This window comes from Trachypithecus francoisi, unplaced genomic scaffold (genome assembly GCF_009764315.1).
Source record: "Trachypithecus francoisi isolate TF-2019V2 unplaced genomic scaffold, Tfra_2.0 Lachesis_group19, whole genome shotgun sequence".
In the NCBI taxonomy this organism is placed as follows: domain Eukaryota; kingdom Metazoa; phylum Chordata; class Mammalia; order Primates; family Cercopithecidae; genus Trachypithecus; species Trachypithecus francoisi.
The window spans coordinates 34,160,451-34,187,862 of record NW_022681464.1 but is presented as its reverse complement, the minus strand read 5'-3'; the positions used below and the strand labels follow the sequence as shown (position 1 = coordinate 34,187,862).

Below are 27,412 nucleotides of genomic sequence, written 5' to 3'. Positions count from 1 at the left end.
TGGTTTTTAAGGTTAAACAGGTCATCTGTAATGTTGGAATTTTCTGTTGCCTAGAAATAACTTGAAATTAATTTATTTTTTAAGCAGAGTCTCACGCTGTTGCCCAGGCTGGAGTGCAGTGGCCTGTTCTCAGCTCACTGCAACTTCTGCCTCCTGGGTTCAAGTGATTCTCGTGCCTCAGCCTTTCCAGTAGCTGGGATTACAGGCACCTGCTACCACACCTGGGTAATTTTTGTATTTTTAGTAGAGACAGGGTTTTGCCATGTTGGCCAGGGTGGTGTTGAGCTCCTGACCTCAAGTGATACGGCTGCCTCAGCTTCCCAAAGTGCTGAGATTACAGGTGTGAGCCACCACGCCTAAGAACTTGAATTTTAAATTAGCAGATTAGATATCTATGAACTATACAATAGTTTTATTATTATGATGTCTTTATGAATGAGATTATATAATTTGATTTTACTTTTACACTAGTAATTTTTAAGTTGCATCTTTCTTGGTTGTGAATTTAGGAACCTAGTGTGTGTTACAAGGTTTTTTTTGGTAATGAAAGTTAATTTTAGTATTTTGTATATAGAAGGTAATTACTTTACTTTCTTATTATTTTAGTTTTATTTGGTGGAATGGTATGAAATTTCTTGAGCTGAATATCTGATTTTTAATTTAGTGAATCCAGAAACCCCAGTCGCAACAACTACTGAAAAACCAAAGTCCTTCTGATTACAGCTAATAAGGCAAGAAGCTGAAAAACTACATTTCTTTTTGCCTAAGTTTCTTTTTAAAGTATGCTTTCTGATTCAGAATTTAATCACCAACCTGGCAGCATGGGATTATTCATATATTTGTGTTTCTAGAGACTTTTGTTCACATGAGAGGTTTTGCAGAATGGGTTTGCAGCTTTGGAATTAGGAATGAAATTGGCATTGTTTTTCGAGAGTAGATTTTCTTTCCTTTTTTTTTTTTTTTTTTTTTTTTTTTTTTTGAGACAGAGTCTCCCTCTGTTGCCCAGGCTGGAGTGCAGTGCCATGTTCTTGGCTCACTGCAACCTCTGCCTCCCGAGTTCAGGCAATTCTTGTGCCTCCGCCGTCCGAGTAGCTGAGATTACAGGAGTGCACCATTGCACCACTCTAATTTTTGTATTTTTAGTAGAGTTGGGGTTTCGTCATGTTGGCCAGGCCAGTCTCAAACTCCTGACCTTGAGTGATTCGCCCACCTCAGCCTCCCAAATGCTGGGATTACTGGCATGAGCCCCATGCCCGGCCAGATGTTTTTTGTTTTTTGTTTTTTTGTTTTTTGATACAGGGTCTTGCTCTGTTGCCCTGACTGGAGTGCAGTGGCATGATCATGGTTCACTGCAGCCTTGACTTTCCAGGCTCAAACAATTCTCCCACTTCAGCCTACCAAGCAGCTAGGACTACAGGTGTGTGCCATCATGCTTGGCTAATTTTTAAAAGTTTTTTGTAAAGACAAGGTCTCACTGTGTTGCCCGGTTTGGTGTCAAACTCCTAGACTCAAGTGATCCTCCTGCCTTGGCCTCCCAAAGTGTTGGAATTACAAGTGTGAGCCATTGCACCCAGCCTCTTTTTTTCTTAACTGTACTCAAATATAAAACAAACAGTTATAATATAAACATGGAACGATGGGAGTTGAAGTGAGTCTCGGTAGTCTAGATATTTATAAATAATGGGGTTTTTTTTTTTTTGTTTGTTTGTTTGTTTGTTTTTTTGAGACGGAGTCTTGCTCTGTCGCCCAGGCAGGAGTGCAGTAGCGCAATCTCAGCTCACTGCAAGCTCTGCCTCCCGGGTTCACGCCATTCTCCTGCCTCAGCCTCCGGAGTAGCTGGGACAACAGGTGCATGCTGCCACGCCCGGCGAATTTTTTGTATTTTTGGTAGAAAGGGGGTTTCACCGTGTTAGCCAGGATGGTGGTCTCCATCTCCTTACCTAGTGATCCACCCGCCTCGGCCTCCCAAAGTGCTGGGATTACAGGCATGAGCCACCGCGCCCGACCAAATAATGTATTTTTAAGTTTGCAAACTGACTGCTAACTAGAACAGTAAGATAGATATATGGGACTTTTACCGTATTCCTCATTTGGATTTCCATTTTGTGCATTTTTTATTTTAAAATTCATTGTAAGAAAATGCAGTTTGTAGAAGTGTGAAAAGGGATATTAATAACACAGTTTCCCAATTGGTAAAGGAAAAAGTATATTGAAAAATTGAGTTAAAATATAAATATCGGCCGAGTGCAGTGGTTCATGTCTGTAATCCAAGCACTTTGGGAGGCTGAGGTGGGTGAATTACTTGATTCCAGGAGTTCAAGACCAGCCTGGGCAACATGACAAAACCCTGTCTCTATTAAAAATATAAAAAATTAGCCACCTGTGCTGGTGCACTGCTATAGTCTCTTCTACTTGGAAGGCTGAGGTGGGAGAATCGGTTGAGCCCAGGAAGCCCAGGCTGTGGTGAGCTGAAACCACACCACTGCACTCCAGCCTGGGTGGCAGGAGTGAGACCCTGTCTCAATCAAGACTTCAGCCCAAGACTGAAACAAAAGTTTATCAAAGTTTCATTTTTCTAGGATATAAGAATTAACATTGACTGTTAAACAACTGTATGGTTTGTTTAATACATTGGTTCTTAGCTGGGGGCATTTAGGTTCCACAAGGGACATTTGGAAATGTCCAGTGGCATTTTTAATTCTTGTAAGTGGGTGGGTGGAGGAGGTACAGCTGACATCTCGAGGATAGAAGCTAAGGATGCTACTGAATGTCCTACAGTGCTCAGGACAGCTCTCACAACAATGATCTGGCTTTAAATGTCAGTAGTGCTAAAGTGGAGAAAAGAGTTAATTTTGCAGATGCACTTAGATTTGTCATACATAATTTGCCAGATTGTTTATAAAGTGATTTGTTTTTTATTAACTTTTTTATCATTGGAAACATTAAACATATACAAAGGTAGAGATAATAGTATAATAAATCTTATGTACCCATCGCCTCGCTTCAATTAATACTCATGGCCAGTTTTATCTATACGCTTTTCCTCCCATTCCCTCTACTGAATTATTTTGAAGCAGATCTAGACAGATACCATATTATTTCATCAGTAGATATTTAATATGTATTCTAAAACGTAAGGGCTCTTTTAAAAAGTTTCTCACCTTTATCACACCTAAAAATGTTAAAAATCTTTATTACACTTAAAAATGGTAATAATTGATTTTTTAAAATCTAATTTTATTAAAAGCTTTGGAGTTAGCAGAAGAATGAAGGAAATAATATGTTTTGTTCTCCAATTATCTCATTTGGTAACCTTTCATTTTTTCCATCTGCATTAGGAAGTAGGCTCAAGAGAGGTATAGATCATGGTCTGCAAACTACATCTCACAGGCCAAATCCAGCCCTCCATCTGTATTGTAAAGTATTGTTGAAACACAGCATAGCCGTTCATTTATTTACTGTCTGTGGCTCCTTTAGTGTGACAGTAAAGTACCTGTGTAGTTTCAATAAGAGACTATATGGCCTGTAAAAAGTAAAATATTTACTTTCTGGCCTTTCACAGAAAAGTTGCTGACCGGTAGCATAGATGACTATTGCGGAATTTTTGATTTATTTAAGCTGTTATCAAACAATTATTTGGTACATGGCATACCTTTGGAACATGTGATAAGATTGTATTTTGTTTCCTATTTCTTTTTCTTAGGGAAACCTCAAAGAGCTGTTTTGGAAAGTTGATTGTCTCCATATATTGACCTACTGAATTTAGTAGGATTACATTCTGTTTCTTCCTTAATGTATAGGTAAAGGCATCAAGGACTATGCTATCTTAGGTATGTTGATATAGGTGAGCTAATTTTGGATCTGCCGTGGACTTTATATTTTTTTCCCCCACTGATGAAGTATAATAGTAAAGGTATGGAGATTTGGATGGGAGATGAGTTTTTAAAAATATGTCTTTATTATGAGTTTCTAAACACAGTACATCTGCTTAAGTTATAAGGACATTTGGGGTAGTTTGGGGTAGTTTTCGTCATTTAATTAAAAAAAAAACTGCTTCAAATGGAGAAGATTAGTATTAGGGAACAATACTAGACTTTGTCAGATAACCCAAATTTTTTGGCTAGATGGACTAAGAAAAAAGAAGACTCAAATTACCAAAATCAGAAATGAAAGTGGGTACATTACTACTAATTCTACAGAAATAAAAAGGATTATAAGAGAGTACTATGAACACTATGCCAACAAATTGGATAACTTAGATGAAATGAATGGATTTCTAGAACACAAAACCTGTTAAGACAGAATCATGAAGATATAGGAAACCTGAATAAACCTGTAACTGGTAAGGAGATTGAATCAATAGTTGAAATTTTCCTAACAAGGAAAAGCCTTGGACCTTATGGTCTCAGTGGGGATTTCTGCCAAACATTTAAAAAAGAACTAATATCATTCTTTCTCAAACTTTTCCAACAAATTAGAGAGGAGCGAAGACTTCCTGACTCGTTCTAAAAAGCCAACAAAACCAGTTTAAAGCCAGAAAAAGACACTACAAGAAAACGACAGACCAATATACCATATTAACATTGATATAAAAATCCTTAACCAAATATTAGTGAGCCACATTCAGCAGCATGAGAAAGGGATTATACACCATGATCAAATGGGATTTATTCCTGGAATGTTAAAGATGATTCAACATAGGAAAATTAATTAATGTAATACACCATATTAACATGATGATGGGGGGAAACTGCATAATCATTCCAATTGACCAGAAAAAGCATTTGACATAATTTAACACCCTTTCATGATAAAAACACTCAGTAAACTTGGAATAGTAGGGAATGACCTCATTGTAATAAAAGCCATATATGGAAAATCCCTAATGAACATCATATTCAATGGTGAAAGACTGAAAACTTTTCTTCTAAGAACAGGGCAAGGATACCTGCTTTTACCACTTCTATTGAACAATACTGGAAGTGCTGACCAGAGAAATTAGGCAAGAAAAAGAAAAGACATTCGAAATAAAAATTATCTCTGTTTGCAGTGATCTTATATGTGGAAACCTAAAGATTTCAACAACGACAAAAAAAACTTTTAGAACAAATTTAGCAGTTTAGCAGAATACAAAGTTAAAACACAGAAATCAGTTGTATATCTATACATTAACAGTGAACAGTCTGTTAATTGAACAATCTGTTAAGAATGAATCTTTCAGGAAATTGAGAAAACAACTCCATTTACAATAGCATCAAAAAGAATAAAATACTTAGGCATGAACTTAAACAAGGAAGTAAGACTTATACATTGAAAACTACAAAATGTTGCTGAAAGAAATTAAAGAAGACAATTGAAACTACTTCCCATGTTCATGGATTAGAAAATTTAATATTGTTAAGATGTCAATACATACTCAATGAAATTCTTTCAAAATCCTAAAGATGTTTCTTGCAGAAATAGAAAAAATCTATCCAGAAATTCATAAGGAATCTCAAGACAGCCCCAAACAGCCAAAGCAATCTTGAGAAAGAACAGAAGTTGAAGGACTCACACTTCCTACTTTCAAGACTCACCACAAGTCAACAATAATCAAGACAGTGCATTATATACTCAATACTAACATAAGGGTGGACATAAAGACCAATAGAATAGAATTGATAATTCAGAAATAAACCTTCGCATTTAAGGTCAATTGACTTTTGGGGTCCAAGACAATTTAATGGGAAAAGAGCAATCTTTTAAACAAATGGTGCTTGGGCAACTAGATAGTCACATGTAAAAGAATAAAGTAGGAACCTTACCTAACACTGTATTCAGAAAATTAATTCAAAATGCCTGAAAATCTAAATGTGCGATATGAAACTATAAACCTTTTTAAAGGAAAAGAGGGCAGAAACCTCACAGCATAGTATCTGGCAGTGATTTCTTGAATATGACACCAAAAGTAGAGTTAACAAAAGAAAAATAGACAAATTAGACTTCATGAAAATTAAAAACTTAATGTGTATCAAAGGACATCTGTCAACAGGGAGAAAGGCAGCCTATGAAATGGGAGAAAATATTTTCAAATCTTGTGTCTGATAAGAGATTAAAATCCAAAATATATATAGACTCTTAAAACTCTACATCAAGAAAACCTAAAAAACTTCATTTGACTTGAATGAGTTGAATAGACATTTCTGCAAAGAATATATGTGAATCAATAAGCACATGAAAAGATGTTTAACATCACTAATTGTTAGGGGAATGCAAACCAAAACTACAGTGAGACACTGCCTTACAGCCATTAGAATGGCTGTTATCAAAACAACCAGAAAAAACCTGTCAGTGAGGATGTGGAGGAATTAGAACTCTTTGCACTGTTCATAGCAATATAAAATGGTATAGCCACTGCTGGAAAGAATATGACAGTTGCACAAAAGATTAAAAATTGAATTACAATATGATCCAACAGTTCTGCTTTTGAGTATATATCCCAAAGATTGGAAAGGAAGTCTTGAGGAGGTATTTGTTCACCTGTGTTCTTAGCAGCATTATTCGTAATAGCTAAAGTATGAAAGCAGCCCAAGTATCCATTGACAGAAGAGTGGATGAGCAAAATGTGGTATGTGCTTATAATGGTATATCATTAAACTTAAAAAGAAAGGAAATTCTGACACATAAGATCCTTGAGGCCATTATTCTAAGTGAAGTGAGCCAGTTACAAAAAGACAAATACCGTATGGTTCCACTAAGTATAGATAGTAGTCAGAATCATGGGAACAGAAAGTAGAATGTATGGTGGTTTCCAGAGATGAGGGGGTAGGAGGAATAGGATGTAGAGTTTCAGTTTTCTCAGTTTTTAATGGGTATAGAGTTTCACTTTTGCAAGATGAAAAAAGTTCTAGAGATGCATGGTGGTGATAGTTGCACAATGATAGGAATGTACTTAGTATCACTGAATTGTACATTTAAAAATGGTGAAGATGGTACATTTTATGTATATTTTGCTGCAATAAAAATATTTAAAAAATCATGATGGTCATTTAAGGATTATATTCAACACCCATTTTTATTCTTACTAGTTAGTAGGCACTGTGCTAGCTCCTGGAAATAAAGACGGCCAAGACACAGTCTTAGCCCCCAAGAAGCCCACAGGCAGCTAAAAAAGACTTCAAACAAATAATTATACTATAGTGTGAGAAGTGGTATAATAAATTTTGTGAGAATCGGGAAATTTCACAGAAGTGATGCCTGAACTGAGTTTTATAAGATATCTAGTTTCCAGTCCAAGAGGGTGACGACAAAGAGCATTCCAAGTCTAGGGAGTAGCATATGAAAATACATAGGATCCCGTAAGTTGATAAGTTGGAGCCTGAGATCTGAGGGGACTGTGGCAGCAGGCGAGGCTGGAATGGTTCACAGAGGTAGGTCTCAAAAGAGATTTGTTGTGTACATAGTAGAGAGACATTGAAGAGGTTTAAACATAAAATTTGTGTTTTACAGAGAGAATTATGACTTTGGTGTGAAGAATAGATTGGGATAAGAAAGTGAAGGGAGGTTGATTTGTGGGAATCATCCAGGTGAGTAAGAATGAAGGCCTGAATTAGTTTGTGGTAGAGTTGGAGAAAAGAGAATAGATTTGAGCATAGATTGAGGAGAAAAAGCTGTAGGGTTTGATGACTGAACATAGAGGCTCACAGAGAGGAAGCAGTTGACTGTGACTTACGGATACTGATTTTGTTGACCATATGATCTGTAGTTCTGTCGGCTAAGATAGGCAGTACTAAACAAGAGCAGGTTTTGGAAAATGGGTAGAGAATAGGGCAGGAGGATAGAAAGAAACACTTATCAGTTTTAGATTTAATTTGAGGCCCCTTTATGAAATTCTTTGAGATAATCTTATAGAGGTTAGCTGTAACCTTGTTCCTTAAAATTCTCTTTTGGTACTAGTAACAGGGACAGTCACATGAGCTGTGTTTTAGGTTTATTTGGAGTATTTACGATGGATTCAGAAGAAAGCAACAAAACTGACAAGTTCAGGTTTTATTATAACTGTAGTTTTCTAATTTAGAAGAGAAACCTGGAAGTAAATTTAATTATATTTAATTGTAATTTTCTAGTATGCATGTGTATTTTCCATAATTTAAAAATTGTTCTTATTTATTTCATTGTGACAAACATATCAGGGTTTTATAATTCTTTGGTGTTGATTTTTATGTGAATTATTGACAACCTGCATTAAGTGTTTCAGTAGTGATTTTCTAACAACCATACAGTGTTAGTGGCCTGATGTTCCCCTTTTTAATGGAAGGTAGATCACAAAATAGGGTTAAAAACTGTAACAGAAAAAAAAAAAAAAAGACTGGAAGTTGGGAAGATCTTAACTCTAGGATTCTGAACTATATGTGTTACTAGAGAGATTAATTTATATATACATGCATATATATCTTATTTTTGTTTTGTTTTTTAAAACACTTGTTTTTCTGGGATGTTTAAATATAATGCTACTCGGAGACACAAGAGTTGAGAGAGGTGCCAAATCCTAACCACAAGACCGCCAGGGAAAAGGCACAAGAGTTAAATCTTAAATCTTGCATGTGGTTGTTTGCCAATTGCTTTCTCAAAATTGACAGGTAACAAAAACTGATTCGGCTGGAAATGTCAGTAAGGTAGAAATATCCCTGAGTTCCCTACCGTTTCAGAAGTGATTGTCAAACTGTCGTGGATTCCTACATGAGTGCTTTTTACCTTTAATACCTGTTTGAGAAGATATGCAAAGACCAAAATCTACTTTGAGTTCTGTAACTGTTTTGAATGAACTATTTAAGTGCATTTAATCATAACAGTGTTTATCTGTGTTATCTTTGAAAGTAGTTCAGAAAATCCTGGGTGCCATATGGATTGTCAAACCCCTTGCAAAACTAGGGAGTCCACCAGGGGCTGGCACAGTGGTATTGGGAATCAGAAACCACTGCTCTGGATGGAGGAAGTCTTAGAGTACCAGTATCAGGGACAGACAGATGGTCTTGGTGGGTGTCAAAATTTGCAGTGCAGTGCTGGAATAAATGCAATACCCTTATACCTAACACCCTTTTCCATCTGCTTCTGGCAAGGCAGTGAGACTTCTTTTCGTACTTTTTGGTATGAACTATGTATGCTACCTTCATGGCATAGTGCAGGCAGTTTTTCCCCTTTCCAAAGTACTTTCTTTCAGTTTTAAAAAAAAATTTAAGCAATTAGGTCTTTCCTGCTTTCTCATTTCTTCAGAAATATGCCTGTTACAGGAGGTGAGGCAAATTGATTTGATTCTTCTGAAATAGTTTTGAAACTTTTGATATATGGAATTTTGGGAGTTTATGCTTTGTTTTTATTTTTTAATGGTGTATTTAATATTTTTTTTTCTGTTCTCGAATATACAGAAAAGTGTATGCTCATCACTTAACCAGTTTTAATGTGTTGGTAAATTGCTCCCCATTAAAGCCAGTTGAGATCACATTGTTTGGCATTCTTTTTTTTTTTTTTAAATCACACAACTCATCTTGGTTTACTTTTTATGTCATTAAAAAGTCTTTGTAGGACATGCACGGTGGCTCACACCTGTGATCCCAGCACTTCGTGAGGCTGAAGTTGGAGAATTTATTAAGGCCAGGAGTTCAAGGCTGCAGTGAGCTATGACTGTGCCACTGCATTCCAGCCTGGGTGACAGAACAGGACCCTGATTCTTTTTTTTTTTTTTTTTTTTGAGAGGGAGTCTTGCTCTGTCGCTCAGGCTGGAGTGCAGTGGCTCGATCTTGGCTCACTGCAACCCCTACCTCCCGAATTCAAGCAGTTCTCCTGCCTCAGCCTCCCAGGTAGCAGGGATTACAGGCATGTGCTACCATGTCTGGTTAATTTTTGTATTTTTAGTAGAGACGGGGTTTCTCCATGTTGGCCAGGCTGGTCTTGAACTCCTGACTTCAGGTGATCCGCTCGCCTTGGCCTCCCAAAGTGCTGGGATTACAGGTGTGAGCCACCATGCCCAGCCTAGGACCCTGATTCTTTAAAACAACAACAACAAAACTGTCTTTGTAAAAAGTTTTAAATGGCAAAAAAAGTTGGCTTACTGTCATAGCTGATAAATGAAGAGTGCTGAAAGAGTGATACTATAACTGTTGGTCTGATATATATATATATATAAAATGATCTAAGTTTATCATTTATCTTTGGGAGTTAATCACTGTTCAAGTCAGTTTCTAGGTTTTAAAAATTTTTTTTATAGAGACAGGGTCTTACTCTGTTACCCCGGTCGGAGTGCAGTGGTGCGATCATAGCTCACTGTAACTTGAAACTCCTTGGCTCAAGCAATCCTTCTGTGTCAGCCTCCCAAGTAGCTAGGACTACAGGTGGGTGCCACCATGCCTGGCTGTCTCTACAAAACAGAATCTTGCTATGTTGCCCAGATTGGTATTGTTGGAAATCTTACTCAAATTTACAATTTACTTGACCTCAAGTGATCCTTCTGCCTTGTCCTCCCAAAGTGCTGGGATTACAGGCATGAGCCACTGCACCTGGTCAAGTTCTAGTTATTTTGTTGGCACCATCCTGTGTTTCCTTTTCTCAAATTAATCTGCTTCTTGGTGTATTATTACAGCTTCAAGTTTTTTTTTTTTCTTTCTAAAATATTCACTAATTCAGATTTCAATGCTAATGATTAGGATAAAGATGGTGATAGAGCAGTTCACCATGCAGCTTTTGGAGATGAAGGTGCTGTTATAGAAGTCAAGTTCTAGTTATTTTGTTGGCTCCATCCTGTGTTTCCTTTTCTCAAATTAATCTTCTTGGTGTATTATTACAGCTTCAAGTTTTTTTTTTTCTTTCTAAAATATTCACTAATTCAGATTTCAATGCTAATGATTAGGATAAAGATGGTGATAGAGCAGTTCACCATGCAGCTTTTGGAGATGAAGGTGCTGTTATAGAAGTACTACATCGAGGTAGTGCTGATTTGAATGCTCGAAACAAGCGCCGACAGACACCACTTCATATTGCTGTCAATAAAGGTCATCTTCAGGTTGTGAAGACTTTATTGGACTTTGGCTGTCATCCCAGTCTCCAGGTAAAACCTTTAAAGAAATACATCCTGCAGGTATTGCTTGGATCCTATTAAAGGGAAACATTAAGTTCTGTGGTAAGCATTCCTTTGTTATTGTTCTCATATGGTCATGGTCATAGTAAATGATACCAAAGGCATAAGATGTTGCAAATTTGGTAGCTATTTCTTTTTTAAAAAGTTTTTTGTTTGTTTGTTTGTTTTTTTTTTAAGGAAAATGCCAATAGATTGGGTTTAGATTGGGCAGGGAGAATGGGGACTTCTTTGTAAAAATATCAGCTTATGAATGGATTCAACTTTATTGATCATGACAGTGAGCCTCAACAGCTTAAAGAAGTGTAATAGGCTATATTTCATAGTAGTTACTTCATAACTATTTAAATTATTTGGATTGTATTTTTTATTGTAGCTTAGGGACTTTGAATAGTCATTAGTGTAATCTTCAGAGATTTTCTGTTTTGGAAAATGCATAGGATTTTAGAGTTGATATACAGTAGGATCTAATTTTTGAAGCAATGGTTGCCTAAGAAATGATTATCCTCAGCTACAGTTCTATAACCAGATAAATTAAACCACAAATATATGGAAAATGTAGTCTGTGTCCATTATCTACTTAGTTTGGTTACTAAGCAGCTTGTCTTTTGTATACCTGTTTAATTAAAGTTTCTATACTTAGTAATTTTGTAGCAAAGTAAAATAGGACCGGACCCTAATTTGCCAACTTTTAGGTACCTTCACCAAATAGGCTTGAAACAACATATTATTTTTAAATACAAACGTTCCCTGAAACACTGTTTGAATATGTAAAGCATAATTTGTTTCCATTGGAAACTCAATAATGATTTTTTAAAAGGTAGGGCAGTGGTTAGAGTTGTAAGCTGCTTGTAGTTTAGATAATTTAATTTACAGCATCCAGGAATTGGTTGCTGGATTGGATAGATCTCAGAGAAGAAATAAAGTAGTAGTGGGAATGAGGGCTTGAGAAGAACTGAAAGAATAGATTTTGTTCAGCTAGATAATTATTAGAAACTAAGGTTTTTGAAGTACAACTGTTTTGGAATTGTTGGGATCTAGGCTATGTCCTTGTAAGTGGGAGGCAGGATTGGAGGGTGAGGGAGAATTGGGGAGTGTTAATCTGTAAGGAGAGGTGATTTATGCCTGCTACCGTTTTTTGTCTGAAACGGGAGACAGGTTCATCTGTTGAGAGTGTGAGTGTGAGGTGGCGGGTAGAGAAAGAGTAATTGAGAAAAGTGATAAGGACTTGGGGACCTGGAGAAGGGTGTTCCAGTCATGATAGAAGCCCATTTCAGGTTGAACACTACAGACTTTTAATGCCACGAGATACAGGAGTAGAAGGTAGACGGTTGGATTGAACTTGGGTTAGGAATTTTTTTTTTTTTTTTGAGACAGGTTCTTGGCTAGAATTCAGTGGCATGATCATGGCTCATTGCAGTCTCGACTTTCAGGGCCCACCTCAGCCTCCCGAGTAGCTGAGACTACAGGTGTGAGCTGCCATGCCTGGCTAATTTTTTTTGTAGAAATGCCTAGGCTGGTCTCAAACGTCTGGGCTCAAGCAGTCTTCCTGCTCCCACCTCCCAAAGTCCTGGGATTACAGGTGTGAGCCATCTTGCCTGGCAGGAATTCTTTTTTTTTTTTTTTTGAGAGGGAGTCTCGCTGTCACCCCGGCTGGAGTGCCATGGCGTGATCTCGGCTCACTGCAAGTTCTGCCTCCTGGGTTCACACCATTCTCCTGCCTCAGCCTCCTGAGTAGCTGGGACTACAGGCGTCCACCGCCACGCCCGGCTAGTTTTTTGTACTTTTTAGTAGACACGGGGTTTCACCATGGTAACCAGGATGGTCTGGATCTGCTGACCTTGTGATCTGCCTGCCTTGGCCTCCCAAAGTGCTGGGATTACAGGTGTGAGCCACTGTGCCCGGCCAGGAATTCCTTATGTAGGTGGACGAATATATTCCTGGGATTAGCAAACCTTTTCTGTAATGGGCACAGATAATAGTTTAGGCTTTCATTTGGCTTCAGCCACAACTATCTAACTCTCATTGCAGAGTGAAAGCAGCCATAGATAATACATAAATGAATGGGTGTGGCCGTGTTCCAATACAACTTAATTTACAAAAACAGCTGGCTCCAACGTGTAATATCCTGGGAGATCATTTTTTCTAGGCTCTGTCGGCGTGGCTAGGGAAGCATAGGGCTCTGCTCCATGATGTACAGTCCGTTTCCACAGTGTTGAAGATGAAGCTGGGTCTGGTGTTTGCACTTTCATATTCCTGTAACTTCTCAGAATCCTGTGGACAATGACTGGGGAGACAAACCATGCAGGAAATATGTCTAGTAAAAAAGAATTAAACAAAGAAAAAACAAGTGGCAAGCTGGATTTGGCAACTGTAGTATGTGCTGTAGGCTAGGTTATGTATGACTTTACTGAGAATAGCATCTGTGAAACTACGAAATGAATGGAATCTAAATTATTCATGCATGTACATGACTGCTAATGAATAAAAACTTAACTGCTAAGTCAATTGATTAATGTAAAAAGTAGTCAGCTTGAAAAAATGGTAGACTGAGATTGCTAAATTTTCATTTACAATTGTTTTACCTTTGGCTAACTAGCCACTTTCCTGCCCTTTGAAAATGCTTAGATTAATGATTCTCAACTGTGACTGCACAATATGTTCATCTGTGGAGCTTTGAAAAATTACTAATGCCTCACTCTCACCTCTAGAGATTTTGTATGGTGAACAGCCTGGACATCAGATTTTTCTCTCTCTTTTTTTTTTTCTTTTTCCTCTGTACAACAGATTTTAAAAGATCTCCCCTGCAGGTTCTAATGAGCAGCCAAGGTCAAAAACCACCGACTTTCAATTCATTGTTATGGTGTAGGTTTGGTATGGAATTTCAGGGTATGACAGTTAAGGCCATTTTAAACTTATTTAATTGGGGGGCAGCTTTTTCACTTCGTTAGTTTTTGTCATTAGTTATATTTGAGGCTACTTCTTTTCTTTTCTTTTTTCTTGGTAAAGCTTCAGCATGTGCCAGGAACAGTGGCTCATGCCTGTAATCCCAACACTTTTGAGAGATTCATGTGGGAGGATTGCTTGAGCATGGGAGTTCAAGACCAGCATGAGCAACATAGTGAGATCCCCGTCTCTACAAAAAAAAAAAACTTTGCCGGGCAAAGTGGCTCATGCCTGCAATCCCAGCGATGTGGGAGGCTGAGGTGGGCAGATCACGAGGTCAGGAGTATTGAGACCAGCCTGACCAACATGGTGAAACCCCATCTCTACTAAAAATACAAAAATTAGCTGGGCGTGGTAGTGGGTGCCTGTAATCCCAGTTACTTGGGAGGCTGAGGCAGGAGAATCACTTGAAACCAGAAGATGGAGGTTGCAGTGAGCTGAGATCACACCACTGTACTCCAGCCTGAGTCAAAGAGCGAAACTTGATCTCAAAAAACAAAACAAAACAAAAACTCCAACATGCTTATTGTGTTTTCCAACTAGATTTGAGTATGATTTTCCTTACTATAATGTGGCCAGTGTTTCTTGCCTGTATTTTTGTTTTTTATTTTTTTGGAGATAGAGTCTCGCTCTGTCACCCTGGCTGGAGTACAGTGGCGTGATCACAGCTCATTGGAGCCTTGAACTCCTGGGGTCAAGCCATTCTTCTGCCTCAGCCTCCTGAGTAGCTAGGACTATCGGTGCATACCACTGTGCCCGGCTCTAATTTTTAAAATTTTTTGTAGGTATATTGAACTCCTGGCCTTAGGTGATCCTCCCGCCTCAGCCTCCCAAAGTGCTAGGGTTACGGACATGAGCCAGCATGCTTGGCCTTTGCCTATATTTTTATAGTTACCACAAAAAGTGCTCTTTTATTGGTATTTGTTGGATGTGGTCTCTGTTTCTGTTTGCTTAGCATTTGGTAAAAGTATTACTATTAGATGGGATGATTAGTTGAAGAACTAATGGAAGTTTCTTTAAACTTAAAGGATTCTGAAGGTGATACCCCTCTTCATGATGCAATAAGTAAGAAACGTGATGATATCCTAGCAGTTCTTTTGGAAGCTGGAGCAGATGTTACCATCACAAACAATAATGGATTTAATGCTCTGCATCATGCTGCACTGAGGGGAAATCCCAGGTATGTCACCCCTTACTATTTTAGGTGCAATTTAAAAATATTTTCGTACTGCTGATTCTCTTTTTCTGATACTGATGAAGAAATAATTTTGGTTAATTTAGTATTTTAAATCATTTTAAAGTTTTGTGAAAATTATGCCTTTAGTTTTATATGATGATTATTTGGTTGTTAATCTAATACAAGTATTACGAAATGATTATTTAAGTTTATATTAAATGTGGATATAAAATATCAGGAATGCTGGTTTCTTTCTAAAGATTTAATGAAAATGCATTTTATTTTGAGGTTTATATTTCTTCAAAATAATTATCTGGGTGTCCTCTGATTTCAGGTTACCATTTGCATGATAATTATTTTTTAAAAATTAAGACTACATAAATATTAAGTTACCTAATTCCTTGTTAATAATGTAATTAGTTATATAAACTTCTAGTGTGGCTATCCCCTCATCCATTGTTACAGCAATAGTATTCTACTGAAAAAAGTATTTGCTGGTTGACATTTGAGAAAGACTGCTTTTGGAGAATCACATTCTTTATGAAGGATCTGCAGTGTCCCACAGAATGGGAAAATGCTTAGCTTGGCTTAATTTAGAGATTTCCATTAACTCACTTTTTGGAGCAACTTTACCCTAAGCATTTTAGGAAATTCTGCATTAGATGTCTTCTGTTTATGTTTGAGTCAAACCTGTATACCTGGACTAAGAAAAATGTTCACTTTGATTTTTATTTTGATAATTTTGTCTATTCTGAACATTTATTCTTTGGTTTCTTATTGTATTTTTATATCATGCTTCCGTTTTTTTTTTTTGTGGCGATTTTTAAGCTTCTTAGGATCACCACTAGAGGGTGACCACAGAAAACAAAAAGATTTTATTGCTACTGCTTATTGGTAACTGTAACAGTGGGTATATATTATAGGATGAAATGAATGATCATATTTTAGATCACATCTTGATTTTTTTTCCAAATTGCAAATATTTGAATACTTCAGATTTTGGCATTGTGAAGGAGACAGTAGTAGTATTATTTTCCCTGCCCTTCAAACAGAAGATTATGATAGCACTTACCACATGCCAGCCTCTGCAAAGTGCTTCACATGCATCATCTCACTTAATCCTTTCAGCAGCTTTTTGAGGCAGGTGTTAATATCCTCATTTTACATGTGAACAATATGAGGCTTATAGAGATGAATTTAATTATTCAAGAACACGTAGCTGATTACTGAAGCAGCTGTAACTTGAGCAAGGTCTAGGTGACTTTAGAATCATAACTGTTAAACCACTTTACATCACCTTTTCTGTATTATGGTCTGTTTGTGAAGCAAAACCAAAACACATGGGCAGTGAATGTATCAGTACCTCCTTCCTCTTGCTACCTCATTGCTTCGAGTTATCTTTGCTCTCTCACCAATTACCAACTTCCAACTAGTTTTAAAATTTTATTCATTCTACCAATCTTTCCCATCCATTCCATTCTGTTCCCACTGTTGCTGACCCAATTAAGTACTCACTACATTTACCTAGACTATTATACTATTCTTCTAATTTTTTTCTTTGATTTCAGTCTTATTCTTGATTTAAATTTTATACATTTACAGATTATCCATTCTGAAAGCGTAGGTCTAAATGGCTCTCTTCCCCTGTTTCCCAACTTCAGTTTTTGTCTATTAACATAGAATACAATTTACCTACTTTGTCTTGGCATTCAGACCCATATTCTGTGTGTCCTGAGTCTGTCTAACTTTATCTCCTGCTAATCCAATCCCTCAGCCCGCCTTGCCCTTCATCTATTCTCCTTTCCTAAAATATGCTGTCTGCTTTCTTCTTCTATTTTTTGGAGCATTTTCTTTGATTGGGGTGCCCTATCCCGCTTCTTTATCTTAACCATCTTTCTTCCGGAGCTACCTCCTGTGTCATCATTGGAATTATTTTGTTTGCTCTGTACTTCCTTGTTCTGTGTTCTTATTTATCGTACTTACTGTACTCAGCTTAGTGCTGTTTATTACTGTGTACATTTCTGTCTTTCTTTTAAAATTGGGGGCATTCATATTCATCTGTTCATCCTACATAGGCTCTGGCTATACAAGGCACTCAGTAAATGTTATCCTTACTTTGACAGTGAGGACACTGTTGAATATCACAAGACGTTATATGATCAATTACAGAATGAATTCTGTAGAGAAACTGTGTTAGGAATTCAAACAGCAATTACTTCAGATTAGAATGGTCAAAAAGATTTTATTGAGGGAATTTAGGATTTATTGAGGGAATATGAAATCACGAAGTTTAGGATAAACTGAGAATTGAAGTGTTTAGGAAACAAGTATCTTTTAAATATTTTGAGTTGTTTCATTTTTATCGAGAGTAGGCATAGTATATTCAATAATGCTAAGCCTATACAAGAAAGAGAAAATTTACTTTTTTTTTTTTCAATTCTTGCATAAATCTTGAGGGTTCCCCTGAAAATTTAAAACAGCAACTCTGCCAACCAGATATTTGGTGTCAGGTGACATTTACAAAAGATGCTTTATTCTTCAACAAAGTAGTGCTTCAGTTAAAGCTACATGACTTCTTTATTCCTACTTCCTTAAGACATTTTTAGGTAGTTGTGACTATAGATTGCCAGATAGAGTGTGATTTTAATTGGACACTGAAGAGTATCAGAAGATGACACAACTTATATTACCAGTTGTAATTGCAAATTGAGATGTTTTGAGTTCTTTTTTTCATATCAAATTTCTTTTTCTTAAGTTTTTTTTCCTCCTATACTGACCAGTGATGTCAGAAGACAGAAGGAACCATTTTTACTGTACTTGGAATTAAAAATAACAACCAATCTTTTTGGCCTTCATACTATAGAAAACCAGCTGGGTGTGGTGATTTACATCTGTAATCCCAGCGACTTAGGAGGCTGAGGCAGGAGGATTGCGTGAAGCCAGGAGCTTGAGATCTACCTGGGCAATGTAGCAAGACCCTGTCTCTAAAAAATTAAAAAATTAGGCTGGGTGTGGTGGCTCATGCCTATAATCCCAGCACTTTGGGAGGCAGATCACTTGAGGCTAGGAGTTTGAGACCAGCCTGGCCAACATTGTGAAACACTGTCTCTACTAAAAAAACAAAAATTTGCTGGGTGTGGTGGTGTGCACCTGTAGTTCCAGCTACTCAGGAGGCTGAGATGTGAGAATCACTTGAACCCGGGAGGCAGAGGTTGCAGTGAGCTGAGATTGTGCCACTGCACTCCAGTCCGGGTTCCAGAGCAAGACTCTGTATCAAAAAAAAGAGAATCAGCTGGGTGTGGCATCACAGACTTTTAGTCTCAGCTACTTGGGAGGGTGAGGCGAGAATATTGCTCAAGCCCAGGAGTTTGAGACTGCGGTGAGGTATGATCGTGCCACTGCACTACAGCCTGAGCAACATAGCAAGACCCTGTCCCTTAAAAAAAAAAAAAAGAAAGAAAAGAAAACCAGATATAGCACATTGTTATTTCCAGAACCTGATGAAGTGTCTAGATGCCCTATATTTTTGAACACTGTCCTTTGAAGTCTCTATTTCAAAGGTGCAGATCAATATAGAGTCTAGATTTCAAAGCTGATCTTGATGTTTCCTCATAGTTTGATAGTAACTGAAATAAACACATTAAGAGAAAAAGAGTTATAAAGCCATTTATTGTTGTCTTTTAGAATTGTGGAAGAGAATATAAATTTTCGCTATAAGACCCTGAGTACTTTGGCTGTGCTTTATAAAGTTTGGAGCATTTTAAGTAGAAATTACACCATGTTTTAATATAGTAGTTTTGTTTTTTTAAGAAATCTTACCTAAGAACAATGCTGTTTGTCTGTTCTGGTAGTTAATATTTATAGGCATGTTTTCCTCTAGAGTTTAGCCATTTTTATCATCTCTTAGTATCCAGGTAAAGTTTCTGATTTAAAGTAAGAGCAGAAATTATTTCTGCTGATAAAAGTGAAAACTGAATTTCTTTGGAGTAGCATAATCAGCATGCTACTTAGGTACTTTCTGTAAAGATGCTGCATTTTTAGCTAAGTTTTTAGAGCTCCCTCACAGGCATGAAAATAAATTAGTCAGCAGTATTCTCTGCAGAGCTGGCAAAAACAATCAGGTATTTTGGAAGTACAGATAACATTAATATAATTATAAAGTTTATATAGTATTTACAAATCTTTCTTGAATAGAAATTGAATGTGAAAATAAAAGTAAAATATGAGTGAATCACCTGATGTGATATATGTTGTTTTTAGGTTGGTACTAAGATAATTTCACAGGCATTTCTTATTTACTTACTAATTCCCACAAAGATACATACTAAAAATCTTACTGAATATATGAGCAACTCATACTTTTCCCTCTAGAATGTTGTGATGCTTTTTTTGCTTTTTAAATTCTGAAATATGGTCTGTAAACAAGACTTTGTTGACTATTTGAAGATTTGATATGCTGTACTGTTTTGGTGTTTAATGCTTTCCTTACAACTGTGAACATGCTGAGTGCTATCTACAAAATATAGCTGAGTCTATTCAGTAATAGGATACTTAGAGTGTGTTTTCTCTAATGTATGCTCATGCATCTACTGTCAAACACCATATGCCTTGTAATACACAAATGTACTTACTGTGACTGAGATATAATTAATAGGAGGAAGAAGATCTTGAATGAAGTGATAAGATATATATTTATATATGTCTCCTTTTGCCCACAGTCTTTTAGAGAATGATGTTCATTTTGAAATGGAGGGGTAGTCTGGAGTTGAGAATGTGTGAACATCTGGGTTTTTAAACTATTCTTGTCTTCAGTAATCTTCATTAATTGCTGAAATGTTTGTCTCTATTAATTAAATAATATTAAATTATATATAGTCTTATTGCAATCATTAAGAAAACTATATGGATGTTTGAATAATTGTCATTTTTTTCTTTCCTTCAGTTTATCCCCACTGAAGGAGAATATTGTGTGTATATTTTTTATAAGGGACAAGGAAGACAGTGAGGAGAGTCATAGTATTTATTACTAGCAGAGTTCTTCATTTTACAGCTGTGAAAACAAATATGAAGAGGTGAAATATTTCATGAGTAAAAGTAGTGATGCTTAGCATTTTCTTTCTTTTTTGAGGACTAAAAAACTTTGATTCAGGGTCAGAAGAACTAGATACTGTTTTAAGCCTCTCCTCAAGATATCCTACAGTATCATCTTTTTCACCTTACCTGCTAACATTCAGGTAAATAGCGGTAAAATTAAAGGCCAATACTGTGGAAGATAGTGACTGAACATTTCTAGAGTGTTATATAATGTTTCTTTATTTTAAATATGCATACATCCATGTAAACCACACTGTACAATCCCATTGTGTTTTCAGGTGGGTTTTAGGTGACCTTTCCAGATACTTTCTTCCTTGAAGGAAGTTCTTTTTTTGGTTGTTATTATAAAGCGTAGCCTACATTTTATTGCCAGTTCTTTTCTTTTCTGAAGGATAAGAAATTTAATCCCAAGAGACCATAGTAAGTAAAATTTTTATTTGAAATCCTTAAGTCATCCATACATTTTTCATAAGCTTTTTATAAACATCTTTAACCATTCTAGCTTTTCCAGGTAGAGTTAACAGTAACAAGTTATTTGATTATAATCACAGTCTGAATAATGTAAATAAGTTGAAATTAGTTGACAAGTAATTGATATTCACAAATGAAAACGTAGTCCTGTGGTAATCAATGCATAGCTACAGCTGGTTGAAGGGGACCAAATCCATTGAAGAGGCGATTTGGTTCCATTTTACCAGCTCTAGCAAAGCATTGTAGTACTGCTAGTATGGAATCCAAAACAGTTGGTAAAATTACAGTCATGGACCTTCTACAAGTGTTAGAAATTATCATACCAATGCTTCAGTCACCGAATGTCAAATTTTCCATTGTGAAGTCACTTTCCTACTGTTTTCCTGTGCTTAATGGTTTAAAAGTCTTTTCCTTTTAACACATTACTGCATTAAGGAATGATCAATGTACATCTTTGTTTTCAACATCTTTGCTTCTTTTTCTAATCTTGTCCATAGCTGAAGTCTTTGCTTAATTCTTACATGTGGACAATAAGCTGTTTCAAAACCAATAGTATTTAAAGGAACAAATAGACCTTGCTGTATTTTAGAGTAATGTTTTCCATTTATCTTTAGGCAGTAAACCAGATTACTTAAGTAGGTAAGCTAAAAGGTTGGGGAAGAGTTCTGTTAGTCACCCCCTTCTACTGCCACTGCTTCTTTTAGCATTATAGTTGACAGCTAATGCAAATTGTTGATGGGTGTAGGAATATCAATGGCCTTAAGAAAGTACCTCTGCCCTTTGAGTTATAAATAGATCACATGTGTATTCAGTGTATTGCTTGGACTTGTGTTGAAAGGAACTACCGTACATGCCAGTTTTTCTTTGTTTTTGCATACGTAGTGTTACTAATCATAGCTTAGTAATTTAACCCTTTTAAAGGTCTGTTTCCTTGACTAAGTTCTCTCTCATTTTGGGTACAAATTGCCTAGTTACTTCTCATTATCGACTTAGTAATACATGATGGTTAGTTACAATCCGTGAATACAAGTGTTAAAATCTGTCATGTGAATAATACTTGAAAAATCAGAGTAAAATTTTGTTATAATGTGGTTTTACTGTTGATTTCAATATCCTGGGAGGGGTGTCTTCTTGCATAAAAGTTTGATAAGTTATAATTTGCCTATAAAGTTAAGTTCTCTCAGAGAAATATGGAGTAGAAAAATATTCCTTACAGTTACTGTTTTAAACTAAACTGGGAGGTCAGCACTAATTCTGGCAATATGCAAATGATTCTTGTACTAAGTATATTCTTCGTCTGTCGGTTGGTAAGTATCATACTGCTGGTGAAATTAATGTAACTACGATTCTTTTTCATCATTTATTCTAGTAGAAGTGAAACAGGTGTTAAACTGCCTGAACTTCAGTGCTGAAGATAGCAATAACACCGGCTTCTATTTTTACTAGTTATATGGGAGCTGTTTAGCAGATCCAGTTGCTCAAGTGTGCTTTTGGATGGCAGTTCAGTTTCATATACTGGCCATATCGGGGCAAGGAGAGGCCATGGGAAAAAAATAGTACAGCATTTGATAATGTCAGCATCTGTTATCCCTGTCAGGGAGACAGTTGAAATGTTTGAGTTATACCAGTGTCAGCAGATGCCCAGAGTTTAATATGTACTCAGTTAAAAATGAACAGCTGATCTAAGTGATAGATGTGACATTTTAGAGTGATTGAAAATACTCTTAGATAAGTTAAACTTGGAAGCACCAGAATCAGTATATAATTTTACTTTTAAAAATGAATAGCCTGTCATTTTATTTTCTAAGGATTATTTATATCGTTTTAGTATTATAGCAAAGAGATTTTTAGTTGCTGGGATGTTTGAGGATTATTAAACAACTTGTATACCTATAGAATGACTAATATAATTGTTTATTATAAAACACGAGTAATACTCTTTTGAGTATTTTTATAGAAGAGCCTCTACTTTTGAGGTGTATATTTTGAGTTCTAGGTATTTAGGACCTGTACAGGTAAACTTACCAGATAGACGTGAATCATTGTCATTCTGTTTTGTGGATGATCAAAAGGGCTGAGCTTTGAACTAATTTCTTTGAAAATACAGAATTTTAAAATTATGTGCCTTTTATAATTTCCAATAAACATGCAGTAACATATATGATGCCATGTGTTATAGTCATTTTCATTGTAATCTGCTGATAAAATGAAAATCATCTTTGTATTAACTAGTTGTCTTATTAAACAGAGAAAATGAACTGTAGTTAAACTTAGTCATTTCCATTTAATTTCTGTTTTTTCTCTTATTTTTTTTCTTTTGTTGTTCCATTTAATTTCTGATACAAAAAAATTTAAAATATGCTTTTTATACATGTATAAATATTTCAGTTGAAATAATACTTTTGGTAAGAAATGGTTAGAATATGTGAATACTACTCTTTCTTTTTTTCTGACTTTGTCATTAGTAGCGTAAAACAGGTACTGCTTATAAATTTTGCTAAGAGCATTTGGAATTTAAAAAAATCTACAAACTGCATGAAATAAAAGTATTTTGATATTTCTAAACATGGATTGATCGTGTTTAGAGAAATTGAATTGTAATTGCATAGTACCAATAAAAACAGTTATTTGATCTGTATAAATTGGTTCTTGACTACAGTGCTTTCATTTTACATGCCCTCTTTGGAGAAAGCAAATTCAAAGAGAATACAGATAGTAAATTAATTTATTTTAAATATTTGGTAGTCTATTACCAATATACCCTGCTGACTTACAGCTGTGGACCAGAATTTTGTCATTTTTCATGCTTAAATCTTACATTTTAATTAATTTTAAGTTTTAACTTCACATTTGAAGTAGAGATTGGATTAAGACCCTGATAAACTTGAGAAGGAAGGACAAGGGCCACTATATTTGTAGCTGTCAGAAAAGAAAGCCTTTTTATAACAACAAAACTTTTGGTCAGAAATTCCTCTAATATTAATAGATTATACATTTATCAAAATGAGAAGAAATAGCTTATCATGTGAATGAAACCAGCTATTAATATCTTATTTTTCTATACAAATCAGTGAGCCCTACTAATGAGATATACTTAAATTAAGATTAAATTGTGGAGACAGAAAATAGGTCATGTGTATTCCTCATTCTTTTGTGCTAGTAATACTATTTTCCCTTTTGCAGTCAAATTTTAATAATGAGAGTACTTAATTTAAAAATGTAAGTAAGATGTATGTTTTAAACTTAGATGATTTAAAAGGAGTTTCATGATAATTGAAATCTACTTCACTGGATCTTCTTTTCCTTCATGAAATAAAAACTTTAGGGATAGTTTCTATCTTTAAGTAGTAGATAACCTTTTTTTTTTTTGGTGTTAGTATTGCCAAAGGTCGTCTATTCACGAGTAGGTTAATTTACCATATGAAGGTCATTCACATAGAAAGAAGCAAGAACTTCTTTTAGCTCAGTTTAATTCTCTCTTGGTGGTCTATTGCCTACCAAAAATACATACTTCTTTACATTCCATAGCATTGTATGTTCATATGGGTACATAAAGAAGTATGTACTCTGAGTAGGTATTACTAAGTTATTAGCTGTAAAAACATGAAATATTTTATTTTCTTATTTGTTAGTGAAACATTCAGCTTACTGATGTAGAGCAATGGTAAATCATTTGCAGAGACTAATTTATCGAAGACTAAGTTTTGTAACAAGTTTACCTGAAGCATGGCATTAACGGTTCCATATTCTTGGTGGACATAGACATTCCTAAACATTTGACCAGTTATCTGTTGAACTTTGTCCTGGTTTGATTCTTTTTGCAAGAGATTCATAGAATCAGTGTAGTGTTACAGAGTGTATTTCAGAAACTTAAGATCAGCCTAGTGTTTCTTCAGTCTTCAGGGTGAATTTCTTCTTTTTTTGTAGTCTGCTTCTAGATCCTACAGGTAGATAGTAATTAATTAAATTGAATTTTTTTTTTCTTTACAAACTAGATATCTTATTCAAAACCTAACAAAATAACAGTAACTATTTCTGATATTGACTCTGGAAGGTGAAACAACAAGGAGAAAAACCAGGATGAGTGTGGATGAATTGAACTTTTAAAGATTATGAATTTTTGTTAGTGTTTTATAAGGTCACAGATAAGGACTCATGATCATTTGAAAATTTGTCATTCTTTTTTCTTTATTAGTTCCTTACCTGAATTTTGCACTTTGGTGCTTCTCTTTGGGTTAAATACAATTATGGGTTGAATACAAATTCAAATAGATGTAGAAGTATCTAATTTTGGTGAGTTTAAGTTGTTTTGATTCTTTAATCTTTTTAGTATAAAGGATAACTGTCAGAATCATCAACTTATGCAAAGTATCACTTCAAAGAAATGAAAGGTTTTAGTCTATGAGCACCTGGGTTTTATTTACCTTGATGATTTAGCATGAAAAGAAATTATAGTTGGTAAGTAGCCTTCAGTTATTATGGTATTAGAAGGTTAATTTAAAACCTCAAGAAATTTTCAGATTTGGCAAAGGAGAAAAAAAAAGGGCAGGGATAGTAGAATTTCTGCAGCTTGTGACAAAAAGCTAGTGCAGCTTATAGAGAGCAAATCAGAATGTGGCAGTAGATAGCCCAGCACTACAGCAGTTTCAGCAATGCAGCATTAGAATTACACCATGCACGTTCTGATTTATTTTTGTGGCCAATTAATAGTAAGCATTCAGAAGTATTTTATGATCTGCCAAGTTTCTTGGTTGACTAAACCTTGAAATAGAAGCTAATAGTTTTAGAAAATAAGTATACTTTGGAAGCAGGATATGACTTATTAGAGATGCAAAATCATCACTTAATCTGAAACAATAATGACTAAATCTTTAATAATGTAAATGACAGTAATGTATTTGTACATTTTTAAGATCAAAAGTTACTGCCATGGTATTTGAACAATATTCCTTTTTACACTACGTTAGCTCTCAACTTGAATTGTGAAATTAGGCTATGGTTAGATAGAATTTAACAATGAGAACATATATCGAGTCAATAATAGGTAAGCATGCAGAAAGTCATAAGCATCCTTAAAAGTACAGGCCTGTGGTGCTCTGTTACCTGTAAGCTTAGTGTCATGCAGCATTTGCAGCAGGAAGAAAGGTAATGACCTAGAGAATCACATCAGCAGCAGCCATCTCATCTTGATTGTTCGTTCACTCTATTCGCTGATTCAGCATTTCTTTTCATGAGCCCGGTGAAGGAAGGGGATGTATCAGTGAACACAGAACCTCACCTTTTAAGATAAATTTGAAAAACAAACGAGCAAACAAAAAACAAGCTTACTTTTCCCTCTCCTCCCCTCTTCCCTTTACCAAAAAAAAAAAAAAAAAAACTCACCAACAAAAAAACTCTACAATAAAATTGAATCAGTGTTGGCCACCTGATTTGGAATGTCATATAACACTCTTGCACAGTTATGTATGGAAAGTTAAGCAATCAAAAAGGTTGCTACAAAGGCCAAGAAAATGAACCTAGCTTGTCAGATGAAATGCTTCAGAAGAGGGGAAAAAGTTGGCAGAAGTTAATTTTATAGTCTAAAAAAGACCAAAAAAAAAAAAAAAAAAAACCAGAACCCAAAACACACCTTATTCCCCCCAAATAACTGTAAACATTCACCCTGTTTTTCTTTGCCCTCCAGAATACATTGGGTTCTTCTGACTTCTTAGGAAATAGTCTGCATCTGTCTTGCTTTTAGATTTTTTTTTTTTTTGGGGGGGTTTTAGTTTCCAGGATTAAATAGTAGATCTGTAGTGAAGCTACCTTGTCACATCCAGAGGTCAAGTCTGCAAGCGAGGTCAGGACTTCCACATGGTCACTACGAGGCTAACTTATATTCTTCCTCAGTGACCACAGGCTAAACTGCTACAGCTTTATAGGCAGCTAAGCATTTGAAACATGCACTCCCAGGCAAACAGGCTCTCTTGTGCCTCTCTCTTCCCTGACCATATTTAGTCAACCATAGCAAAAAATAGCCTCTCAGCTGTCGATTGTCGATCCAAAAGCTGAGGAAGCCTTAATCTTGCTTTCTGCCTATTGATTGTTCATCCTGCGGTCCAAACACTGCTTTGCCATTTGTCCTGCCCCCCACTTTTTTTTGGGGGGGGGTAAGCACTGCCAAATAAAGCGGTCTCTCATGTTTCCACTTACATTTCCCAGATTTTCACTGAGCTTGCGCTGAGACTAGGAAAGCCTGATGCACTGTCACTATACTTAGAAGCACTGCAGAGAAAAAAGGAAAGAAGAAAAAAATTACCCTGGCCAGTAGCAAGACAATCTTTAGACAGTTATGGAACAAGTGAAGTCCCTCTGCTGCCAAAATATATTTTATAACCTGATTTTTTGACTGATAAAAAGTTATGGATGGTGATATATTACATAGCTAACGGCCTGAAAGGATTTTGTAGGGTTGTCTTTAGAGCTAGTTGTTGCCATATACATGCTTTTAAAATTTATTGAATAGTATTTGAATGGAAAATGTAAAGAAATGGTAGGTAGGACCTGTATATTGGTGGTGGAGAGACACCATTAAGGGAGAAGAAAATAGTATGTAAATGATATCTTGGAAGTGCTAC

The 27,412-nt window shown here is 35.9% G+C and overlaps 1 protein-coding gene, 1 long non-coding RNA gene and 1 other non-coding gene across 5 annotated transcripts in view; 2 read left to right on the top strand and 1 right to left on the bottom strand.

Moving 5' to 3' along the window:
- The window catches only part of MIB1 (mindbomb E3 ubiquitin protein ligase 1), a 141,203-nt gene that overhangs the window by 71,887 nt on the left and 41,904 nt on the right, over positions 1 to 27,412 (top strand). For both annotated transcript variants that reach the window (XM_033178160.1, XM_033178159.1), the window contains 2 exons: positions 10,883 to 11,080; positions 15,082 to 15,233. In XM_033178160.1, the coding sequence (XP_033034051.1) occupies positions 10,883 to 11,080; positions 15,082 to 15,233 (350 nt within the window). The remainder of the gene's footprint in view (positions 1 to 10,882; positions 11,081 to 15,081; positions 15,234 to 27,412) is intronic.
- On the top strand, positions 13,221 to 13,424 carry LOC117064335. Its single transcript, XR_004429392.1, has one exon. It is a non-coding gene; the product is annotated as a small nucleolar RNA SNORA73 family (small nucleolar RNA).
- On the bottom strand, positions 18,627 to 26,947 carry LOC117064075. 2 transcript variants are annotated; one of them, XR_004429250.1, is made up of 5 exons: positions 26,457 to 26,947; positions 25,899 to 26,073; positions 24,515 to 24,736; positions 19,862 to 20,073; positions 18,627 to 18,856 (listed from the first exon to the last, which is right to left on the bottom strand). It is a non-coding gene; the product is annotated as an uncharacterized LOC117064075 (long non-coding RNA). The 2 variants fall into 2 exon arrangements; XR_004429249.1 differs by having other exon boundaries at positions 26,601 to 26,685.